Raw genomic sequence first — 22,726 nt, 5'->3', positions numbered from 1 at the left:
ATCATTTAAGGATCGATATCCCACTCCTCCTTCATGTTTAGGTAAGCATAAAGTATCCCAAGATGCCCAATGTCTAGCTCTACCATCAATAGAATTGCTCCAGTAGAATCTCGCAAATAACTTATGTAGTTTGTTAAAACATAGGCCGGTGGATTTACTGCAGAAAGTAGATGAATTGGCATGGTTTGCAACACACTGTTGATTAATACTGCCCTTCCTCCAACAGATAATAGTTTCCCTTTCCACGCTTGAAGTTTATCCAACACTTTTGATATCAAATCTTTATAATACTCCATTTTTCTCTTTTTTTAAAAAATAGGACAACCCAGATAGATGAATGGGAAATCCTTTTCCTGTATACTAGTTATTCCTTCAATCTTCCTAACAACTTCATCGCTTGTAGAATGGTGAACATAAACTGCAGATTTTGCCTTGTTGATTAGTTGTCCAGATGCTGCTTTTGTAAGCATTTAGAACTTCCATAATCAATCTTAAAGAAGTAGCATCTGAGGATGAGAAAATGATTGCATCTCTGCATAAGCAATATGGTTGATCTTAGGGCTCCACTTCGGCATTCCGAATCCACAAAAGTACAGATTATGATGTAAAGCATTTAGACCCCTTGACATTGCCTCTGCAGCCAGTATAAACAGTATAGGTGATAGAGGGTCACCCTATTTCACCCCTCTGGTTGACTTGAAAAAACCATGTGGTTGGCCATTAACTAGAACTGAATACCAATTATTTGATACAATCCCAAAAATCAATCCAATAAACCATTCAGAGAATCCCCTCTTCCTCAAGATCTTTGTGAGAATAATCCAGGAGAGTAGATCATATGCCTTCATCATGTCCAATTTTAGAACTACATTAGGGCCTGCCTTTGTCCTTAATCTAATGCCAATGATTATTTTTTGAGTTAGTAATACATTCTCAGCAATACTTCTACCTTTTACAAACCCTGCTTGCTCATCAGATATAATATTGGGAATTATATCCACTAGCCTCTCATGAATAACCCTCGATATGCTTTTGTTAGATAAATTACTCAAGCTAATTGGCCTTAAATCTGAGAAGTTCAGGACATCCTTCTTCTTAGATAGTAGGAACAAATTTGTATGAGTCACAAATTTGGGTAGTTCCTGCCCACAGAAAAAAGCCTGCACCATGTCTAGTATCTCTCCCCCAATGATTTCCCAACAAGCATGAAAGAAATTACCATTGAGGGAAGCAAATTTGAAATGAGTATGATAGGGGAATTAAACTTCTTCCTGGGTCTTCAAGTAAAACAGTCCCCAAAGGGTACTTCCATTTGTCAGCAAAAATACATTAGGGAACTCTTAAAGAGGTTTGACATGGAAGCATCAAAAGTGATAGACAGTCCCATTGCAACTGTCACTCGACTGGACATGGATAAAACTGGATCTCCTGTGAATCAAACAATGTATAGAGGCATCATTGGGTCTCTCTTTTATCTCATTGCCAGTCGACCTGATATTGTCTTCAGCGTAGGGCTGTGTGCGAGGTTTCAATCAAATCCCAAGGAATCTCACTTGAAAGCTACCAAAAGAATACTGAGATATCTCAAAGGCACGCGAGACTTGGTGCTATATTATCCATCAGGTGACAGTTTTAATCTGATTGGGTATGCTGATGCAGACTATGCAGGTTATCTTATGGACAGAAAAAGCACTTCTGGGATGGCTCACTTCTTAGGATCATGTCTTATCTATTGGTGGACAAGGAAACAAAATTCAGTGGCTCTTTCAACAGTTGAAGCTGAATATGTAGCTACAGCATCCTGTTGTGCTCAGCTTCTGTGGATCAAGCAGTAGCTGGAGGATTTTGGAGTTATCACTGAGAGTGTGACTCTCCTATGTGACAACACCAGTGCACTCAATATGGCAAAGAATCCAATTCAACATAAAAGGACCAAACATATTGATGTGAGGCATCATTTTCTGAGAGAAAATGTGGAGAAAGGGTTGATATGCATGAAGTTCTGCAGCACGGAAGATCAAATTGCAGACATTTTCACCAAGGCATTGAGTAGGAAATAGTTTGAAAGAAACAGAGTAAAGCTAGGACTGTTGAAGCCAAATTAAGAACCTAATTCCTCTTTAGCTGGCTCGTATTCTTAAGAAATAATTAGTTCAAAGAGTTTTTGGCCATGTCTAACTCACTTCAATACTGTTGCAGGTAGACACACATGATAAGAATAGAAGCATTAGATGCAGTACATGACTGATAAAAGAGGATCAATACTTTTCAAAAACGGTTTGAAGAAAATGTTTTTTCAAGAACCAGGTTCTTGTACTAAAGGTTAGTAGTTCTGTGCATCCTTTAATACACATCTTAAAAGGTACAAAATACAACTGCCATGTCATCAACTTTTTCGATCCGGCTGTCACGTCTCTTCAATTCAAAACGTTCCATCTCCCTCTGAAATATCACAATTCTCCACGCCCAACTGTCGTTTCAGAACCGGTGCCTATTCTTCTCCCTTCGTAATTATCCTCTCCGTTAAAAAAACCCTCTCTTATGTCCTTCTTAACCATAGGCCATATTCTAGATTCACCCAAAAGGAAAGGATCATCACACCACCTCTTCCAATGGCTGAGAAAACTTCCGATCTCTCTGCCTCAACTGTAATCACCTCTGACCCATCTATGGAAGCTCTCGCCTTCACTGAGTCTTTGTCACCCTCTATCACTCCTACTGCTACAGTCACACTTTCCCTAGTTTCCCAACCTCTTCCCAACTCAGAAACCCTTGAAATTACTGTTCCGTTCTTTCCATCGTCTATTGCCCATACCAGTCAAACCCTAAATGGAGAACAAGGTCAAAATACTAAGTTCACAAAAGGCTCCGCCATCGGTACCGTCGACTCCATGGTTGTGGAAGCACCGGTTGAAGAAGAAAAGACTGTGTTTGTGGTATCCGCTGATGGGGTATTGCATGAAGTTATTTCCCAGAAACATAAGTCACAAAGCTTTTGGGTAGAAGGGGTCGTTATGGTTGTTGAAGGGGATGCCGTAGTATACTCTACTGGGGTATAACATGAGGAACCTGATCCCTCTCCGGAGGAGCCAGGTCAGGACTCTCATCCCCAGGACAATGCTATTCCTGCATTTGACGTTGTGCCCATGTGAATTCAAGCACCAGAAATGCGATGTGGTGATAAAGAAGACGTGGACAACGTGGCCCTTGATGCATTCATAAGTAAGCAAAGAGTTGTCTCCACCCCTGAGTATGAAATTAAGCGGCGGACTACCAGGCTTCAAGTCAAAGTGGCCTACGACTCTGCACTCCAAAAGATCAAGAAAATTAGTAAGAAGAAAAGAAGAAAGTTGGTGAAGGATGGTGTACCTATAAGTGATGAAGCTATTCCTGTAGTGGAGGTGGAAGAAGGAACTCCTAAGGAACCAGGTTCCCTTGTAAGGCAGTCCTCGAAAAAGGCTGAGTCTGTTTCAATAGAGAAAGGGTCTACTTTTAAGTCCAAGTTGAAGGAGGCAGTGAGTGATGACGATATTCTTCTCAAGTCCAAGGGGAAAGGCAAAGTTAGTGGAGAAAAGCATAGGAAACGCAAGTCTGAAACAGTTGAAGAACCTAGTTCTGGAATGAAAGCAAGAAGTGAGGTCTGCCTTGGCTTTGAGCACCTAAGGCATCAAAAAGTTCTGCTAGGTCGTACGTTTGACCCAACAATCTCGGAGATGGCCGGAATGCGCCAAATTCTGGAAATGGTGGAGTTTCAACCATGGATGCGTCTATTCTATATTGATTCCCCTAAAGCGTATGAGGAGGAGGTACAGAGTTTTTTCGCCAGTCTTTTTCCAGTCGATACTGACCATGTTTATGCGTTGGTCAATGGGGTGGACATTGTCTTTGACGTGAAATTGCTTGGAGAAATTTTGCGAGTTCCTACAGTTGGGGTGTCGAGTGTACGAGATGTCTGTCAGTACAACTTTAGAAATGTAGTGATGAAAGATAATTCTAATCAGAAAGGGGACCAGATCCATAAGAAAGCACTACTCCCTATCTACCAGCTGTTGTTTGAGCTGGTTAACAAAGTCTTGTTGCCTCAAGCAGAAAGGAGGTTTGTAAATTCAAAATCTGATCTATACCTAATGGAGCAACTGGACGGTTTCAACCCTGTGAGTCTGCCTGCCATAATGATTGAACACATACAGAAGGTGGCCAATTTCAAGGATGGTAATCACGGGCTTCCCTGTGGATTCTTGCTCACTCACGTGTTCAAATTCTTTGAGGTTCCACTAGGAACAGGTAAAGTGGGGTCCCGTAACCAGACATTCTCTCAGACAACCTTGGAAGAGTGCAAGTGTATTGAGAAGTATGGGGGTGTAGGAAGTACTTCAACTATGTCTCAGCTCATCAATGCCCAGAACAGTGCAGCTGAGAAATACGTCGATTGAAGGCCAGGAATGCTATCCTGGAAGGTCAGCAAGCCCGAGGGTTTCCCATGTCAAATGATGAGGTGATCCGTTTGACCCAAGAAATGCTGATCTCAGGGCGAAACCTGAAGGCTGAACTGCTCAATGAGCAAAATTCGGAAAATGCCCAAAGAGACCTTGTTCTCCAGAAACTTGCTGCAGCTTCCAAGCCTTTTCCTCCTAGTGCCCCCTAAGAACCCCTTCAGTTCCCAGTATTCTGGATATGTTTCTTCTTCTTTGTCTCCTTGTTGATGGTTGGTGGATGTTTTTTTTGCTCTTTTATGGTTGGGATGTACTACTACTACTGTTGTGAACAAGTCCAATGTAAACTCTTCCTTTTTTCAAAGGACAAGGCATATTAAAAATTATTAATATGAATCTTTTTTCTTATGTCTCGTACTGTCTCTATGTGTTCTATTCTTTCTCATGATTGTGTGCACATATGTGGCATGAGTTAGCTTAGCTGGACTTCTTTGTGATGTTATTCTTTTTAATGATGCCAAAAAGGGGAAATTACACATTGGGGAACTAGTTCTTATGCTCTATTATTCTTTAAGACAAGGCATAGTCTCAGGGTGAACTCTTTGAAACTGGTTGTTTGGTTTCTACTGTCCCAATTTCGATTTATAATTGTTGAAGTTTGTCATCACCAAAAAGGGGGAAATTGATAGATCTTAAATGCTCTTGCCTGATGTTTTGATGATCTAACAAACTTTTGACTAAGAACCAGATAGGGAACCTGACCTACTTGGATTACTGCAATCGTTAACAGATTTTAGCTAAAGATGAATTGCAACAGCTTCAGGAACTAGGAACCAAACAAGGACCGGATGCTTTTGTGGTTTCCTTATAGCAGTACAAAGTCATTTGGACACAGCTGGAAATGAAGTGACCGACGACACTGTTTCTGCCGTACTACACTACTGTCAGCCCACTCACTCTCTAACCAAACAAAGTACTCACTTCATTTCAATTCATGTGATCAAGATGTACCAAATGTGCTTTATACAAAAATATCACTGGAAGGTTTCTGTTTCTTATTCAAGCCTCTTGCAAAACCAGAAAAAATCATCCGCTCAAGCTTGAAGAACAAGGGTGAACGCCACTACGGACCAGTTCCTAAAAGATTGATGCTTGATGTCCTAGTTGAGTTGTAACCTTGTTATTGTACTTACAATATCTCTTAAATCGCTTATCTAGAAACATACTGATTAGGAATCCTCTTGTAAATCCGTAAACTCGTTGAGTTTATGTTGTGACTAGATTTAGTCATAAGGAAAAGTCTTTGTAATCGTAGAATTACAAAGTGGATTGTGGTGATAGCATCACAAGTTAGAAAAAGCCTTTGTAACTAGGATAGTCACAAAGTTGCTTGTGGTAAAGGTACCACAAGTTATTTGAGTAAATTCTTTGCAATAGGAAATATTGTAAAGTGGCTTGTAATAGGTAAGATTACAAGTTAGTGAAGTTAAAAGCCTGCAAGGTAGGTCGTGATATTTTGATCCCTTTGTGTGAGATTTATCCATGTAAAAATCCTCTGCCTCATTTACTTACTGCTTTACTAAGTGCTCTCAGCAGAATCTTGTAGAGGACCAGGTACTCTACGATTTGGTAGATCCATACAATTTAACACTACTGCTTGCAGAGTTTGCTTATAACGACAGCTACCAGTCGAGTATTCAGATGGCTCCATATGAGGCTTTGTATAGGAGGCGGTGTAGGTCTCCAGTTGGTTAGTTCGAGCCCGGTGAGGCCAAGCTATTGGGGACAGACTTGGTGCAGGATGCTTTAGAAAAGGTGAAGGTAATTCATGAGAGGATTCGTAGAGCGCAGTCGAGGCAAAAGAGTTATGCTGAGAATGTTCTGTTCATGGTTTCACCCATGAATGGTGTTCTGAGATTTGGGAAGAAAGGTAAATTGAGTCCTCGGTTCATTGGGCCTTTTGAGGTGCCTCGGAGGATTGGGGAGGTGGCTTATGAGCTTCTTTGCCACCCAGCTTGTCGAGTGTGCATCCGGTATTTCATGTTTATATGCTCCAGAAGTATATTGGGGATCTGTCTTATGTTCTGGATTTCAACACGGTTCAGTTAGATAATGATATGACCTGTGATGTGGAGCCAGTAGCTATTTTGGGTCGTCAGGTTTGAAAGTTGAGATCAAAGGATATAGCTTCAGTGAAGATGCAGTGGAAAGGTTGGCTCGTGGAGGAGGCTACCTAGGAGACCGAGCAGGAGATGCAGAGCAGATATCCTCGTTTTAGGACAAACATTTATTTAAGAGGGGGGAGTATGTAACGACCCGGCCTATCATTTCATGAGTTACTACTCTGTTTCCCCCATTTATGCTTCTTATTGCTTTGTCTATCGGTTCTATATATTATCAGGTTGGTTGGCTCGGGTTCGGAAAGGTTTTGGGAAGGTTTGAGACACTTAGTCTCTTTTGAGGAAGCTTAAGTTGGAAAAGTCAACGGATGTTGACTTATGTTTTAGAGGGATCGAATGTGAGTTCTGATGGTTCGGATAGCTTTGGGAGGTGACTTGGGACTTAGGAGCGTGATCAGAATGAGTTTTGGAGGTTGTGAGTAGATTTAGGCTTGAATTGGCGAAATTGGATTTTTGGTGTTTTCCGGTTGATAAGTGAGATTTTGATATAGGGGTCAGAATGGAATTTTAGGAGTTAAAGTAGTTCCTTTGTGTCATTTGGTATGTGTGTGCAAAATTTTAGGTCATTCGGACGTGGTTTGGTTGGGTTTTTTATCAAAAGCGTAATTCGAAAGATTTTGGAAACTTAGGCTTGAATCCGATATGTTTTGGTTGATTCAATGTTGTTTGAGGTGTTTTGAAGATTTTTATAAGTTTGAACAAGGTTATGGGATATGTTTTGTCTTTTGGTTGAGGTTCTGGGGCCTCGGGGTGATTTCGGATGGTTGACGAAGAGTTTGGAATTTTTGGTAAAGCTGCAGATTTTCTACTTCTGTTGTTTCCGTACCTGCAGATTGGGGACCGCAGGTGCAATGTCGCAGATGTGAGAAAGAAGTCCGCAGAAGCGTAAAGTGGTTGGGGAGGATGTGACCACAGAAGCGGTTAGGTAACCGCACCTGCGATGGCGTAGGTGCGGAGTTAGCATCACAGATGCGGAAAGTTGGGACTTAAGTGAAAACTGCAGAAGCGGTTCGTTGACTGCAAATGTGGTTCCGCAGAAGCGGGAATTTGGCCGCAGATGAGAAATCCCTGGGCCAGAAAGTATAAATTGTTTCCTTCGCGATTTTTGAGCTATTCCACCAATTCTAAGTCAGCTTTGGAGTTTTTTGGACGATTTTGAAGAAGGATTTCAAGGGGACTTCAGTGAGGTAAGTATTTTGGACCAAAAACTCGTTCCTATGGTATTATTTCACGGATTAGAGCTGTAATTAATGGAATTTTAGGGTTAAAATTTGGGAAACTAGGGCTTGGTATTGGAGACTTAGACTTGAAGATTTGAGGGGCCATTTGTGGTTGGATTTTGGTACTTTTGATATGTATGAACTCGTGAGGAGATAAGGAATCTATTGGTGTAAATTTTATTGAATTCCGAGACGTGGGTCCAGGGGTCGGATTTTGGAAATTTCGGGATTTATATTGTAAATTGATTATTTTCACTTGGGCTTCGTTCCCTTAGCATATTTTGACGTCGTGATTCTGATTTTGGATAGATTCGATATGAGTGGAGGCCGATTCAAGGGGCAAAAGGAGCTATAGTTTGGATCGGATTGAGGTGAGTAATGATTGTAAATGATGTCCTAAAGGTATGAAACCCTGGACTGCACATCGTTGTGCTATATTGAGGTGACGCACACGCTAGATGACGAGCGTGGGGTCGTGCCCTGTTGGGCATTGTGACTTAGTCCATCCCCAATGACCGTTTTACTGCGTATTTGACTGAAAACTATTTGTTATCATCATGATTTGGGCTGAATGCCATATTTGAGCCTCGTGCCAACTATTTGAACCCTTAGGGGATTTTTACTGATATTTCCTTACTGTTTTGACTTCATGCTTGAACTCAGTCATGCTATATTCTACTGTTTTCATAACTCAGCCATGCTTACTCTGCTTTAACACTTAAATGATATTTTTAAATGATATTTTGGGCTGAGCATCATGTTTTACTATTGCCCGAGTGGCTGTGAGATTTTGACTGAGGTGGCTTGTTGATATGAGGCCGAGAGCCTAGTGATGACGCTATGAGATGGCTTGATATTGCGCTTGGGCCATAAGGGGCCCCTCCAGGAGTCTGCAAACCACCAGTGAGCGTGGGTACCCATTGTGATGTGAGATATAGACCGAGGGGCCAGTATTGTTCTGATATATTGCCCGAGGGGCGGATTTGTTGACATTGTGCCCGAGGGGAGATCCTTTATGTGTTTAGTTTTCCTAATTGCCTATCATTTACTTGCTTAATTGTGAAAAAGGCATTTTTGAAGTTTAAACTGAACTAAAGTGATTTTACATATCTTCACCGATTCACTGTTTTTACTGGCTTTTACTACTTCATTATAGCCTGTAATGTGCCTTACGTGATTTCATATTCTCAGTCTTTATTTATGACTATTACTCACTGAGTTGGAGTACTCACTTTACTCCTTGCACCCTGTGTGCAGATTCAGGCGCATCTGGTCCCGCTACCGAGTGTTGATCTTTCCAGCTCAGGCGGATTCAAAGATTTTCTAGGTAGCTACCGGCGTTTGCAGCCCAGAACTTCTTCCCTTATCTTATTTTTCTCTGTTTTGGATCTGTATTGGGCTATGTAGATTTTCTTGTCTTATTCCAGATTGTAGATTGCTCATGACTGGTGACACCCCGGTATCGGGCTATGTTGGGTTATATTTCCGCAAACTATACTATTTTATTTACCTCTTTTGGGATTTATGATTATGATTTTAACTTAGTTTTATTACTTAATTGCTTTAAAAATGAATTGAAAACGTGTCAGCTGGCCTTGTCTTCATGAAAGGAGCCATCACGACCAAGTCTGGGTTAGGGTCGTGACAAGTTGTTGGACTGCAAATATGTATAGCCTCAATATTGTCATCATTATTATTGATATATTACCAGAGAAATTAGATTTTTGCTCCCTGATCTATGCTTCAACATGGATACTCGTGATATTAAACTAAGTACATTTAAATTTTGATTACTTGAGTTGCGTGGTTTACTTTTTTTTAAACAAATTCAACTGATTTTCAACTTAAAAGGGTATGAATGCACTAAATTAAATTTCAATTAGTAAAATCTTCTTCATTTTTTTTTCCATTACTAATTTTTATAACAAGGTGAAACTAGCACGGGCTAGCTAGTTTTCGGATTGATAATTAAAAATTAGCCAGTATTTGGAAAGTCATTAAAAAATAACCACTATTTCGTTAAAACACGGAAAGTTCTAGCATAATATGTTGGAATATGGAGCACCTGCTATAAACTTCCAACTTATTATGTTGAAACTCCAGCATACAGAAAGTTCCAACATACTGGATTATGGAGATACTGTGTATAAACTTCCAATATATTATGATGGAACTCTAGCACATTATAAAATTTCCAATACATTATACTGGAATCTCATATGTAAAAAAATTTAAACTCCAACATACTATGATGGGACTTTTTTGAAATTATAAGGGTGTTTTTGTTAAGATTTTATCTTTAAATTAAAAAAGTGGCTAAATTTCTATTACTTTTGGAACTATGGCTATTTTTTAATTACTAGTTATAAATCTAGCTATGTGTGATTTTTTCACGAGAAATACGGTATGCAAGATGTCCTGGTGGTGTTGGACCGTAGCGAATATAAGAGGGAGAAATTCAAAAATAGCCAGATTTGTCACACCCTTTTTTACCGCCCTACTAACCCTCTAAAAAATATAAAAAAAAAATTTGTAAAGCTTAAAAAGGTTTTCAATTAGAAAAGTGACAAAATTTGTGTTTTAAAAGATATTTCAGAGTCGCCACCTGACATTTGGTTTCTGTGTGTCAGGTCACCGTTTAAAAAACAATTTTCACTTTTAAAACACTTGGGACTCCAAAACTAAGTCTGAACTAGAGATTCGGGTAAGGGGGCTCATTTGACTCGGGGAGAAGGTGCTAGGCATTCCCCAAGTCCCGTAACTAATATGGTTGCATACTAGATCTAGTTGACTTTTAAAATATTCAAATTGAGGTTAAAACACAGAAAAAGGAAAAGTAAACACAAAAGAGGCTCGAGGTCGTCCCCACCCAAATAAAAGAAAGTTAAAAATAAAAATAAAATAAGAATAAAAATACTTCGACTTCGCTTTCAGCCTCCAATTACAGTATACTACGGGGCATTCCCCGAAATAAAATATATACAAATTCTTCGGGGCATTCCCTAGATTAATTTAATTAAGGGAACGGCCTCTCGCCTCAACACTAACAAAAGTCTTAAGGCTTGCCTACCCAAGTATTGGCGGCCTAATCATATTACTAACGAGTAATTAAGAAAAGCTAAAAGTAAAAAGTAAAGAAAACTATGTAGGAAAATTCATAGCACGCTCACTTTCTGTTAATTTTTATTTCATGTATCTAATCCAAACTCAACTCCTAATATGTAAGTAAATTAACATTAATTGACCCAAGTCTTTACCCCAACTCCCATATCATTATATTTCATCAAACTCCAACTTGTTATCAACTACAAACAAGAATTATTACCAAATAGAATCAATCCAAACACAACTACCCTTAATTTCATTCACTGCCGTGATTTACTTTGCGCTCTCGATGAATTTTAACTAACTAATTCATTTGTTAACTAACTAACGCAAAATTATTAAGCCAAACATATCATGTGTTCATCATTCTAAAAACTAACCAACTAATTCATTTCTGTTCTATCTAATGTATCATATTCAAACTAAGCATAAACAAATCAAATTAAGAGATAGTTTTAAACAAAACACAAAATAACTGAACACTCATAGGGCAGTCATAATATCAAAGAAACGGGAACATGGAGAAAAGATTAAATTCAAAGTAGAAACAGACCTCAAGCAGCCACACTTTCAAATTAATCGATAGAATCTCAGGCTCGGATTACTCAGAAAATCGAGTATTTGTTCCATAAATGACCAGAGATCTAACCCGCAAACAAAATCTAAAACGGAAAACCTCGCTAGAAACCTTGTCAAACTCTAACCGGATTTCCTCGCTTATGACTGTCTCCACAGGTTCGTTAAATTGCTGTTCAAAAATGAGTGATGCGACATTAGCGATTTCTTCTCCTAATATCTTCTCTCTATTCGTGCCCTCTCAATCCATTCTCTTATTTCTCTGTTCTCTAAGGTCTGTCCATATTTCAGCTATGTCTCTGTGTGCAAGTGAGGCGCCGCGGCGGCTAGAATGGTGGTTAGGTCAGAGGGGTCTACCGCTGGTTTGATTTTATGGTGAGGGTGGTCGTTTGTGTATGGAAAAGGGTGTGGTGGAGGGTGGATGGTTTGGTCAGAGATGGGGTCTCTTGGTGGTGTGAAAATGAGGAAGAGGGATGTTGTTTGGGTGAGGAATGGAGATGGGGGTGGTCGATTTCTGGCAGATCTTGGTGGAAATGGCTGGGCCTTGAGCAGCTGCTCTTGGAAGGGGTTCCGTTTTTTGGGGTCTCCCCAAGAAGAAGCTGATGGCTTAGAGTTCTTGGGATATTAGGTTTTTTTGTGGGTTTAAGGGTATTGGGCTCAAAAAGATGGTCCAATTTTGGGCTTTAATTTAGGAGATTGGAGTTGGGTCCATGTCTTATTGGGTGTTAACTTTGGGGTTTGAAGACTAAATAACATAATGTATCTATAAAATATAAAAACCACTCTTAATAAAAATAAGTTACTAAAATAAAACTAAATAAAAGTAAAAATATTAGTATTTTTTAGTTTTTTAAATGATAAATAAACTAAAAGTAACTAAATAAAATATCAATTAGCTAAATAAAGAAAATATTTTTTGTAATTTTTATTTTTGTGATAAAATAAAATAAAAGAGTTAAAACTAGTTAAAATATAGATATTAGACCTAAACTAAATATTTAAATGCTAAAATATATAAAATCTCGGGGAGGATCAAAAATTACATGTCTACAACTGTCCCTCTTTGACTAGAAACATGAAGAGTTTTCAGACAAAGAACGACGAGACAGGTTTTTTGAACCGACCCTTATTTAGAGAGACCAAAAACTAAAATAAAAGAGAATGTGACCGAGCCCTGGTATCTCAGCTGCCTACATATCCTTGGCTATAAGGGAATCAGGCCACTGTAGTTCAGAAGTGAGAAAAGCGAAGGAGTATACCGATGTGGAGAGCCGATTGAGGCGCCGTCGAGGTTCCGGTCCGCGGTACTATTATTACATCAAAATCAAAAGTGAAAAAGACTAACTAGGCATGTCAGCTTTGAGTTAAAATATTCCTGTTTATAAGTCTTTTGAAACTTGATCTTGAGACTTGAATAGTTCTTCATGCACACTTTTTATTTGAACCTTGATGCTTGCTAGCTGCAGGTGCTGATTCATTCTTCCATGACTTCTTCTGATCAAGATCGAACAAGCAGTGCTCGTGACTTCAACCATGTCTTGAGAAGTTCACATCTTTCACATGCTTCCGTATTTGGATTTACTTCTTTTTTCTTTTCTTTCATTCTGGATTGAAATTTCTTCTTTTGATCATCTCGGACTGTCGACTCGCATTCTTGAGGCGAGCTTCTGCTACTTCTAACTTAAATTGAATTCTAAAATGACTTCCCTCATTCATCAGGTGGGTGCCTGCTACTGACTTGAAATTTGAAGTAACTCTGAAAAGAATTTCTCGTTCTCCAAGTGGGTGCCTGCAATCAAAACAACAAAATAAACAAAATTTTCTGCCCCAGCTTGCACTGGGAAGATTTTTTGAGTTGTTAGCAAAACTGTAAATCACTTATGCTATTGATGCAATGATGAGAGTAAAACTAAAGATTCGACTAAGATGTGCGTCTCCTAGGGATGAACTCAAAAACTCAAACTAGGAAGTGTGTCTCCTAGGGATGAAACTTGAATGAACCAAACTAGGAAGTGTGTCTCCTAGGGATGAAACTTGAATGAACCAAACTAAGAAGTGTGTCTCCTAAGGATAACACTTGAATAATCCAAACTAGGAAGTGCGTCTCCTAGGGATGAAACATGAATGAACCAAACTAGGAAATGCGTCTCCTAGGGGTAAAACTTGAATGACTCGAACTAGGAAGAGCGTCTCCTAAGGGTGAAACTTGAATGAAGCAAAATTAGGAAGTGCTTCTCCTATGGGTAAAATCTCAATTTAGGAAGTGTGTCTTTTAAATAGTATAAACACCAAGACCCATACTAGGAAGTGTGTCTCCAAGGGTGAAACTTCAATGACTCAAACTAGGAAGTCCGTCTCCTAGGAATGAACTTAAATGACCCAAAACTAGAAAGTGCATCTCCTAGAGGTGAAACTTTAATGACTCAAACTAAGAAGTGTGTCACCTAAGAATGAACTTAAATGACCCAAAACTAGGAAGTACGTCTCCTAGGGGTAAAATCTCAATTTAGGAAGTGCGTCTCCTAAAAAAATATAACCTGAAAACCCTGACTAGGAAGTGCATCTTCTAGGGGTGAAACTTCAATGACTCAAACTAGGAAGTGCGTCTCCTAAGAATGAACTTAAATGACCCAAAACTAGGAAGTGCATCTCCTTGGGGTAAAATCTCAATTTAGGAAGTGCATCTCCTAAAACAAAAATATAACTTGAAAACCTAGACTAGGAAGTGCATCTCCTAGGGCTGAAACTTTAATGACTCAAACTAGGAAGTGCATCTTTTAAGAATGAACTTAAATGACCCAAAACTAGGAAGCACATCTCCTGTGAGATTGAGCTTAAGGAAAACTATAAACTGAGCTTAACTAAACTAAGAATTGACCATATTCTCCCGGCGGGACCCCTGAACTCAAGGAAAACTAAAGATTAACAACTTAAGAAGACTAAAAACTGACTTATTCTCCAGGCAGGACACCTGAACTCGAGAAAAGCTAAAGATTAACAACTTAAGGAAACTATCTGCAGGCAGGACCCCTGAACATTAAGAAAACTAAAGACTAACAACTTAGGAAACTAAAACTGATCCTATTCTCCAGGAGGGACCCTTGAACTTAAGGAAGACTAAATATAAACGTCGCAAGGAAACTAATACTGACCCTATTTTTCAGGCGGGACCCCTGAACTTAAAGAAAACTAAAGACTCTTCTGACTAGGGACAATGCCTAGGAGGTGTGGTTCTTCTCAACTAGGAAAAATGCCTAGGAGGTAATGGTCTTCTCAACGAGGGGAATGTGTAGGAGGTAAAAACCTTCTCAACTAGGTAAATGCCTAGCAAGTAAAAACCTTCTCAAATAGCCTTTGTGCTGACAAAATTTAGGCACGACACTTGAAAAATTTAAGCTCCCAAGCTTTGATTTGGACATAGTCTTCGTCCCTGTTTCAAACAAAGAAAACTTGTGAGTTTAAACATGGTGGTTGGTTTGTGGCCTTGCCTTTGAGGGAAATTGCTCTACACTTGCCATGATAACTTTGATTTCAACCTGGGGACCTTGCTTGTTATTGGCTAACCACTTTCTTTTCAAACCTTATCATGGAAAATACCTCTGATCCGTTCAAGCCCCAAATCCTTTTATCTGTTGCATTGTGCTCATGAATAGACCGAACCTTAGCATTTCACAAGAATCCCAAAGCACATCAATTGTCACCCATTTAGTGTGCATACTACTCTTTCCTGACTTGTGCCACTTCGATGTGCTAGCGAGACTCTGCTTTGTGCAATTGGAAATCTGGTAGCAGATTTTGAAGTCATTTTTTTCTTGTTCTGACAAAAACAGACTCAAAAGGGACTCAAATAAAATAAGAGAAACAAAGTAAGGGGAAAAATGAGAAGAGATGGTATCTTACAAGAAAATATTTTTACCCAGGAAAAATAACAAAATAGAAACTAATCTGATTTGAAGGCCATCTCCACTGACCATGACATGCATTTTGGATTAAGCGGCATGATCTGTCTAGCGAGTCTAGTCTTCAACTCTTGTTATGCCTCTAAGTTGTGAAACTGGGCTTCAGCGCTCCAATTGTCCTATTTGATCCATAATCCTCACTCAACTTGTAGTGCCCTGAATGGTTTTCACCATCAAGCCTCTCTTATTTTGCTCCTTTTCTCAGCTCACTGTCGCATTACGGTGCCCATAAGAGTTTTCGCCGAGAAGACTATCTCATTTTATCATTTTCTCTCTTTGTACTGAGAACAAAGGTATTACCCATGATGCAGGAAGATCATACTTTCACCACACACTTGATTTGACATCCTCAAAGATTAGGCAGAAGGTCTTTCTTTGGACCGTAATGTAGGCTTTTAGACAGGGTTGGAAAGAAAGGGTGGCATGAGGGCTCAAAATAATTTAAGATGAAAGTGTTCAAAATTATAATTTTTGGAATCAGATCTTTTGGCTAAAATAAAACATCAGCCCCAGTTTATTGGAGTCTGAGGAATTTTTTTATTTTATTTTCTTGGATTTTTGCTTTGATGGGACCGAACCTCAAAGTAAGGTTGTCTATGTATCCTTAAAAGGAATCAGGTCGAACGTAATTACAACACAAAGTTGGATTATTTTGTTTTTTTTCTTTTCCTTTTCTTTCTTTTCCTTTTTTTCTTTTCTTTTTTTTTCTTTTCTCTTTTTTTTCTTTTCCTTTCTTTTTATTCTTTTTCTCTTTTTCTTTTCTAGTTCCTAACTCTATTGTTGATTCCAAAAGAGGGGTATGAAACAAAATAAATTAAGGCTCAAAAGGGATAGTAAAAGATAAAAGTGTTTGGGTAGCAGAATAAAATCCTTTCGGCATACCAAACTTTAAAAATGCGATGTACAAACATGCAATTGAAGATAAGCAAAGAAATGATACATAGTATCTATTGATGGAATCAACACAAACAAAAAGTGCCAATGGGCAATACCTTTGTCCCAATAAATGACCCTTTCCAGTTCGAAGCAGACTTAACTCAACCTTATCTCGATGTAGAATAATGCATTTCAGCACTGACTGATCTACCTCAAACTACTTTAGATACATTCATTTATTGTATGCTCTCATCAACCTCTTGATTTTCCAGACTAACTACCTCAGTTTCACTTAATTCAAGCATCGGGTTATCTTAGAATGCTTGTTGTTTCGTTAAATATCTTTTTATAATATTCAAAACTGTGTCATTGCTTCATGATTAGACTAACTTTCAAGACCAAGCTGAGAATTATGTGTGCATGTCATGTCACTAGAGTCAGCATGAAAAGAACTATAAAAGAAAAAGTGACATAAATAAAAACTAACTAGAACTGACAGAAAATAAGAGATTGCATTAGACAGATGGTGAAAAGGGTTTGAACAAAACAAGAAAAATAGACATGGGTTACAAACTTGGAACAATCCTATATATCACTAGACAAGTTACTACCACTAAATGAACTAGGCAAAATAAGAAGAAGAAGAAGAAGGGTTTGAGCCACAAGATAATATCCAGATTACAACCCTGAAATAACCCGAACAACAAAAATGACAACAAAATAAACCACCAAAACTCCTCTCTGGCTAGCCAAGAAAGGAGTGTCTTTCCAATTACCAAACTCGTTATCTTAGCTACTGGGTTGCACAGCAAGATTACCGGGACCTTCACCAATTTCAATATCATTAACTTCAGTCAGCAAGTTCCCAAGAGGATTCTCATACTCCTTGTCACCACGCATCCTCCCCACAAAGTGTGCATCATCATGTGCAGGTAAAGGATTCTGCACGATGTTCTAGGTATCACTGTCCTGGACCACAATTATCCCTTCTTGAATCATTCTTTCTATCTCCCTTTTCAAAGCACGACAATCTTCAATGCTATGCCCTTGGACATTAGAGTGGTACATGCACCGTACAACAGGATCAAAACCTTTTGCATATGGGTCCGGAGTATAGCCAAGGAGTGGCTCAATTAGGCCAGAATATTTTAATTTTTCAAACAAGCTTGTGTAGGATTCTCTGATTGGTGTGAAACTATTTCTTTGCCTTTGTTAACCTCTATGCCCCTATTTTCTAGGGTTGTTGGGTGTTCTAAAATGTTGTGAAGGCGAAAGAGTATCATACGGTGATGGTTCTCTCCATAAGGAGTGACCCAGTGGTTGAAAAAAATGATTGGACATTGTTCGGGGGATAATACTGAGGTGAATTATGTGGAGCTTGGGGATAGGTTTGGGGTTGGGGTCAGGGTCGAGGCTGGGTATATTGGTGAGACGGGCCCGTTGGGCCATGTCGTGATCCCGAGACAACAATGGCAACATTATCCTTTTTCTTCTGACCCGGTAAGCTTCTTATACCACTTTGGATTGCCTGTGTGGTTGCTTTTATAGCAGAGTAGCTCATGATCTTGCTCGACTTGAGCCCTTCTTACACCATTTCTCCCATATTTACCACATCATTGAAAGGCTTACCAATGGATGAGATCAAATGGTCGAAGTAAGTAGGCTCCAGGGCTTGAAGAATGTACTCGACCATTTCATCTTCCTCCATCGGAGGATTGACTCGCGCAGCTTACTCTCTCCATCTGAAACCATATTCCCTAAAACTTTCACTAGGTTTCTTCTCTATCTTGGTTAAGGATAGGCGATCCAGGACAATGTCTATGTTGTACTGAAAATGTCAAGCAAAGGCCTGAGCCAAATTGTCCCATGTGTACCACCTGATGGCGTCCTGGCGGGTGTACCATTCTAGAGCCGCCCCACTCAGACTCTAGCTTAAGTAAGCCATCAGTAATTCGTCTTTCCCCTCGGCGCCTCTCATCTTACTGCAATAACCTCTCATATGGGCTATAGGATCCCCATGTCCGTCACACAAGTGAAAGTTGGGCATCTTGAACCCGATAGGCAGTTAGACATCAGGGAACAAACACAAATCCTTATAAGCCACACTCACATGGCTACCTAACCCTTGAATATTTCACCTGGCCACACTCCACGTTCTTAGGTGGTTTCTCAGCTTCAACATGAGGCTCAAAGTGAGAAGTATAGGAGTAAGGACCTGGGACTTTGAAGGTGGGTTCCGAGGCATAGTACTGGGTATTTGGAGCTTGGAATGCGAGCTCACTAGAGGATCATTGGAGGGTAGCTTGTTAAGAGGGTACAAAATAAGAGCAGATGTCGAAGCAGGGTATGAGGTTGTTTTGGCTGGTGGAGCATGAAAAATTTAGGCTGAGGTGCCAGGGTAAGAGTGGTAAGGGGTGAAGCGTAGTGCGTATTGTGGGGAAAGATCAACGGTACTTGGCATATAGGTTTGGGACAGTGATGGAACAGAAGCAGGGTTTTCTGCATAGTTGGTAGGGAAGAAGGTGAAGGGTGTCCCTTAATCCAGGCCTGATACATTTTCTCCATCTGATGTTTCAACCTCCAGACCTCCTCTTTCAGTTCCGATTCCGATTCAACAATCTCCCTCGGCGGGTTAACAACTCCTGTGTCTAAGTCTTTGCTAGCCATGACTACCTTGCTCTTTGACCTTATGTTGTCTAGATGAATCGCCAAAGTGCCACAAACTAACCCCTCTGTTATGATAACAATGAAAGTAACAAAGAGGAACAAAACAAAGCCAGCATGTTAGCGTTATGGCATTTATCAGATAGAAATATCACATTGCGTGCAATGCCCCTAGCAACAATTAAAGGTTCTAGAATGACTTCGAGGGTCACAAGGTCATTTGGAATCATCCCAATTTGTTCATATCAATCTTCACTTTTCTTTCTATTCTAGCACTTCTTGGCTTGTTCATTTTCCTACCTCTCTTTTCTTTTCTTATAATCACTTTTTTCTTTCCCCTCATCCCTCACGTCCCACAACATTTCTCCTTTTTTTTATTTTTTATTTACTAATGATTCGATCGAACTCTATATAGGTTGCCTACGTATCATGTTCCACATGAATCAGACCAAGCGTAATTATGGAAATGTAATGAACAAAATAAACTAAAAACAAAATCTTTTTGGATTTTCCATTTATAACTATTTTTTTGTTTTCAAATACAAAACAGTAAGTACGATAACAAAAGACTCGACAAACTCAACTAGACTATGATAGACTCTAACATCACCTAAAAGATGCAATACTACTGGACAAGACTACAAAGTGAAAGACAAACATAAAAACAGACTCATAACATAAAAGGCTCATTAAGCAACTCCTGAGTGCAGTGGTCCTCGGGTATCTGTCATGCTCGAGCTCTGGTACATGGATCCATACCTGAATAAGAAAAATATGACCAAATAAAGTTAGTGACTTAGGACACTTGGCACCTCCTATTGGACACATGCAAGGAATGATTGAGCTATTTTTGCAAAATGACATATGTGGCCAAGGGTGGCTTGAATGTAAACTCAACAAGGGTGACCACTAAGAAATGGAAAAATATTTCAAAAAGGCCCACATAACCCCCAAACTCTCGGGAATCACAATCTCTAAGATTACTTTGCACAAATGACCCTTTTTGCAAAAATGGCCGATATGGCCAAACGCATCTAGAGATGCAAATTCAACCAGGACGGGCCTTAAAGTAATATTATACCTATTGTGGACTCAGAACTCTAATACATGGGCCACTGAACAACTTTTGCAAAAATGACCTTATTTTGAAAGAATGGCCGATGTGGCCAAAAGTGGATAGACATGCAAATACAATAAGAATGGACCTTAAAACTGAGAGGACACATTATTGTAGACTCAGAGCTCTATGACATGAGATAACAGACTACTTTGAGAAACTAGCCCTATTTTGCAAAAATGGCCGATGAAGCCAAATGTGGCTAAACATACAAGATTTGGCTACGACCCCGGAAGCCAAGAACCTAAGACTTACTTGGAAAACCATACCCTATGTGGACTACCTACGAATCCTGCTCTGAAAGAAGAGAATCAGGTATGCATAGTTCGGGAAGATTGGATATAAGAGAGAAATAAAAAAACTGATTTGGAGAAAACATATTTTTTGTCTTTTTTTGAACCACATAAAATCTTTTTGGATTTTCTTCTTTTTTTTTTTGATTTTTTGGATTTTTTGTTTTCATTTTTTTGTCTTTTCTTGAAAAAGTTGTGAAAGAAAAATATAATTGGGCTAGCGGGCTCATTTGACACAATTTGGACAGATTTCCTACAAAGTACATAGCACCTAGGACCGGGCCCTACTAGGTCGTAATGATATGATGCAAATAAAAATGACCTAAAGGCTGACCTACGCTTGGGGTTCAATAAAAAGGCAATTTGGGGGAGCATATGGTATGTGTGATTTTTTCACACATAAATCTGGCTATGTGTGATTTTTTCACGAGAAATACGGTATGCAAGAGGTCCTGGTGGTGTTGGACCTTAGCGAATATAAGAGGGAGAAATTCAAAAATAGCCAGATTTGTCACACCCTTTTTTACCGCCCTACTAACCCTCTAAAAAATATAAAAAAAAAGATTTTGTAAAGCTTAAAAGGGTTTTCAATTAGAAAAGGGACAAAATTTGTGTTTTAAAAGATATTTCAGAGTCGCCACCTGATATTTGGTATCGGTGTGTCAGGTCACCGTTTAAAAATAATTTTCACTTTTAAAACACTTGGGACTCCAAAACTAAGTCCGAACTAGAGATTCGGGTAAGGGGGCTTATTTGACTCGGGGAGAAGGTGCTAGGCATTCCCCAAGTCCCGTAACTAGTATGGTTGCATACTCGATCTAGTTGGCTTTTAAAATATTCAAATTGAGGTTAAAACACAGAAAAAGGAAAGTAAACACAAAAGAGGCTCGAGGTCGTCCCCACCCAAATAAAAGAAAGATAAAAATAAAAATAAAATAAGAATAAAAATAAAAATACTTCGACTTCGCTTTCAGCCTCCAATTACAGTATACTACGGGGCATTCCCCGAAATAAAATATATACAAATTCTTCGGGGCATTCCCTAGATTAATTTAATTAAGGGAACGACATCTCGCCTCAACACTAACAAAAGTCCTAAGGCGTGCCTACCCAAGTATTGGCGGCCTAATCATGTTACTAACGAGTAATTAAGAAAAGGTAAAAGTAAAAAGTAAAAGAAAACTAAATAGGAAAATTCATAGCACACTCACTTTCTGTTAATTTTTATTTCATGTATCTAATCCAAACTCAACTCCTAAATATGTAAGCAAATTAACACTAATTGCCCAAGTCTTTACGTCAACTCCCATATCATTATGTTTCATTAAACTCCAACTTGTTATCTACTACAAACAAGAATTATCACCAAACAGAATCAATCTAAACACAACTACCCTTAATTTCTTTCACTGTCATGATTTACTTTGCGCTCTCGATGAATTTTAACCCAAAATTATTTAGCCAAACAGATCATGAGTTCATCACTCTAAAAACTAAACAACTAATTCACTTCTATTCTATCTAATGTATCATATTCAAACTAAGCATTAACAAATCAAATTAAGAGATAGTTTAAACAAAACACAAAATAACCGAACACTCATAGGGCAGTCATAATATCAAAGAAACAGGAACACGGAGAAAAGATTAAATTCAAAGTAAAAACAAACCTCAAGCAGCCACACTTTCAAATTAATCGACAGAATCTCAGGCTCGGATTACTCAAAAAATCGAATATTTGTTCCATAAATGACTAGAGATCGGACTCGTGAACAAAATCTAAAACGGAAAACCTCGCCGGAAACCTCGTCAAACTCTGACCGAATTGCCTCACTTATGACTGAAAACGACGGTTTGTCTCCACAGATCCTGAAATTGCTGTTAAAAAATGAGTGATGCAGCGTTAGCGATTTATACTTGTTTTAGAACTAAATTCTATGTTTCGAGGCCTTAAACCCTCCTTTTTGTCTCTCCTTGATTTGCGTGCACAGTCCGGACATGTATCCGGAAAGCCATTATGTGAAATTCTGTGAAAAATAATTAATTTTGCTTTTAAAATGAATTTAGGTTGACTTCGGTCAATATTTTGGGTAAACGGACCCGGACCCATGATTTGACGGTCCCGAAGGGTCCGTAGGAAAATATGGGACTTGGGCGTATGCCCGGAATCGAATTCCGAGGTCCCAAGCTCGAGAAATGAATTTTTGAAGAAAATTGTTTAACTGAAAATTTTAGAGTTTTTTTGGAAATTTGGATGTAATTGAATTTGATAGTATCAGGCCCGTATTTTAGTTCCGGAGTCC

The 22,726-nt window shown here is 39.0% G+C and overlaps 1 protein-coding gene and 1 long non-coding RNA gene across 2 annotated transcripts; one reads left to right on the top strand and one right to left on the bottom strand.

The window, feature by feature from the left end:
- Positions 1-1,205: 1,205 nt before the first annotated feature.
- Positions 1,206-1,835, top strand: LOC107794609 (secreted RxLR effector protein 161-like). The gene has a single exon (XM_075218445.1). It carries the CDS (start codon positions 1,206-1,208, stop codon positions 1,833-1,835), a length of 630 nt encoding a protein of 209 aa, XP_075074546.1.
- Positions 1,836-19,499: 17,664 nt separating this feature from the next.
- LOC142182543 (uncharacterized) lies at positions 19,500-22,396 on the bottom strand. The gene is made up of 2 exons (XR_012711347.1): positions 22,094-22,396; positions 19,500-19,772 (listed from the first exon to the last, which is right to left on the bottom strand). It is a non-coding gene; the product is annotated as an uncharacterized LOC142182543 (long non-coding RNA).
- Between the last annotated feature and the right edge of the window lie 330 nt (positions 22,397-22,726).

The sequence above is a fragment of the Nicotiana tabacum genome, chromosome 7 (genome assembly GCF_000715075.1).
Source record: "Nicotiana tabacum cultivar K326 chromosome 7, ASM71507v2, whole genome shotgun sequence".
In the NCBI taxonomy this organism is placed as follows: domain Eukaryota; kingdom Viridiplantae; phylum Streptophyta; class Magnoliopsida; order Solanales; family Solanaceae; genus Nicotiana; species Nicotiana tabacum.
This window is presented reverse-complemented; position numbering and strand designations above follow the sequence as displayed.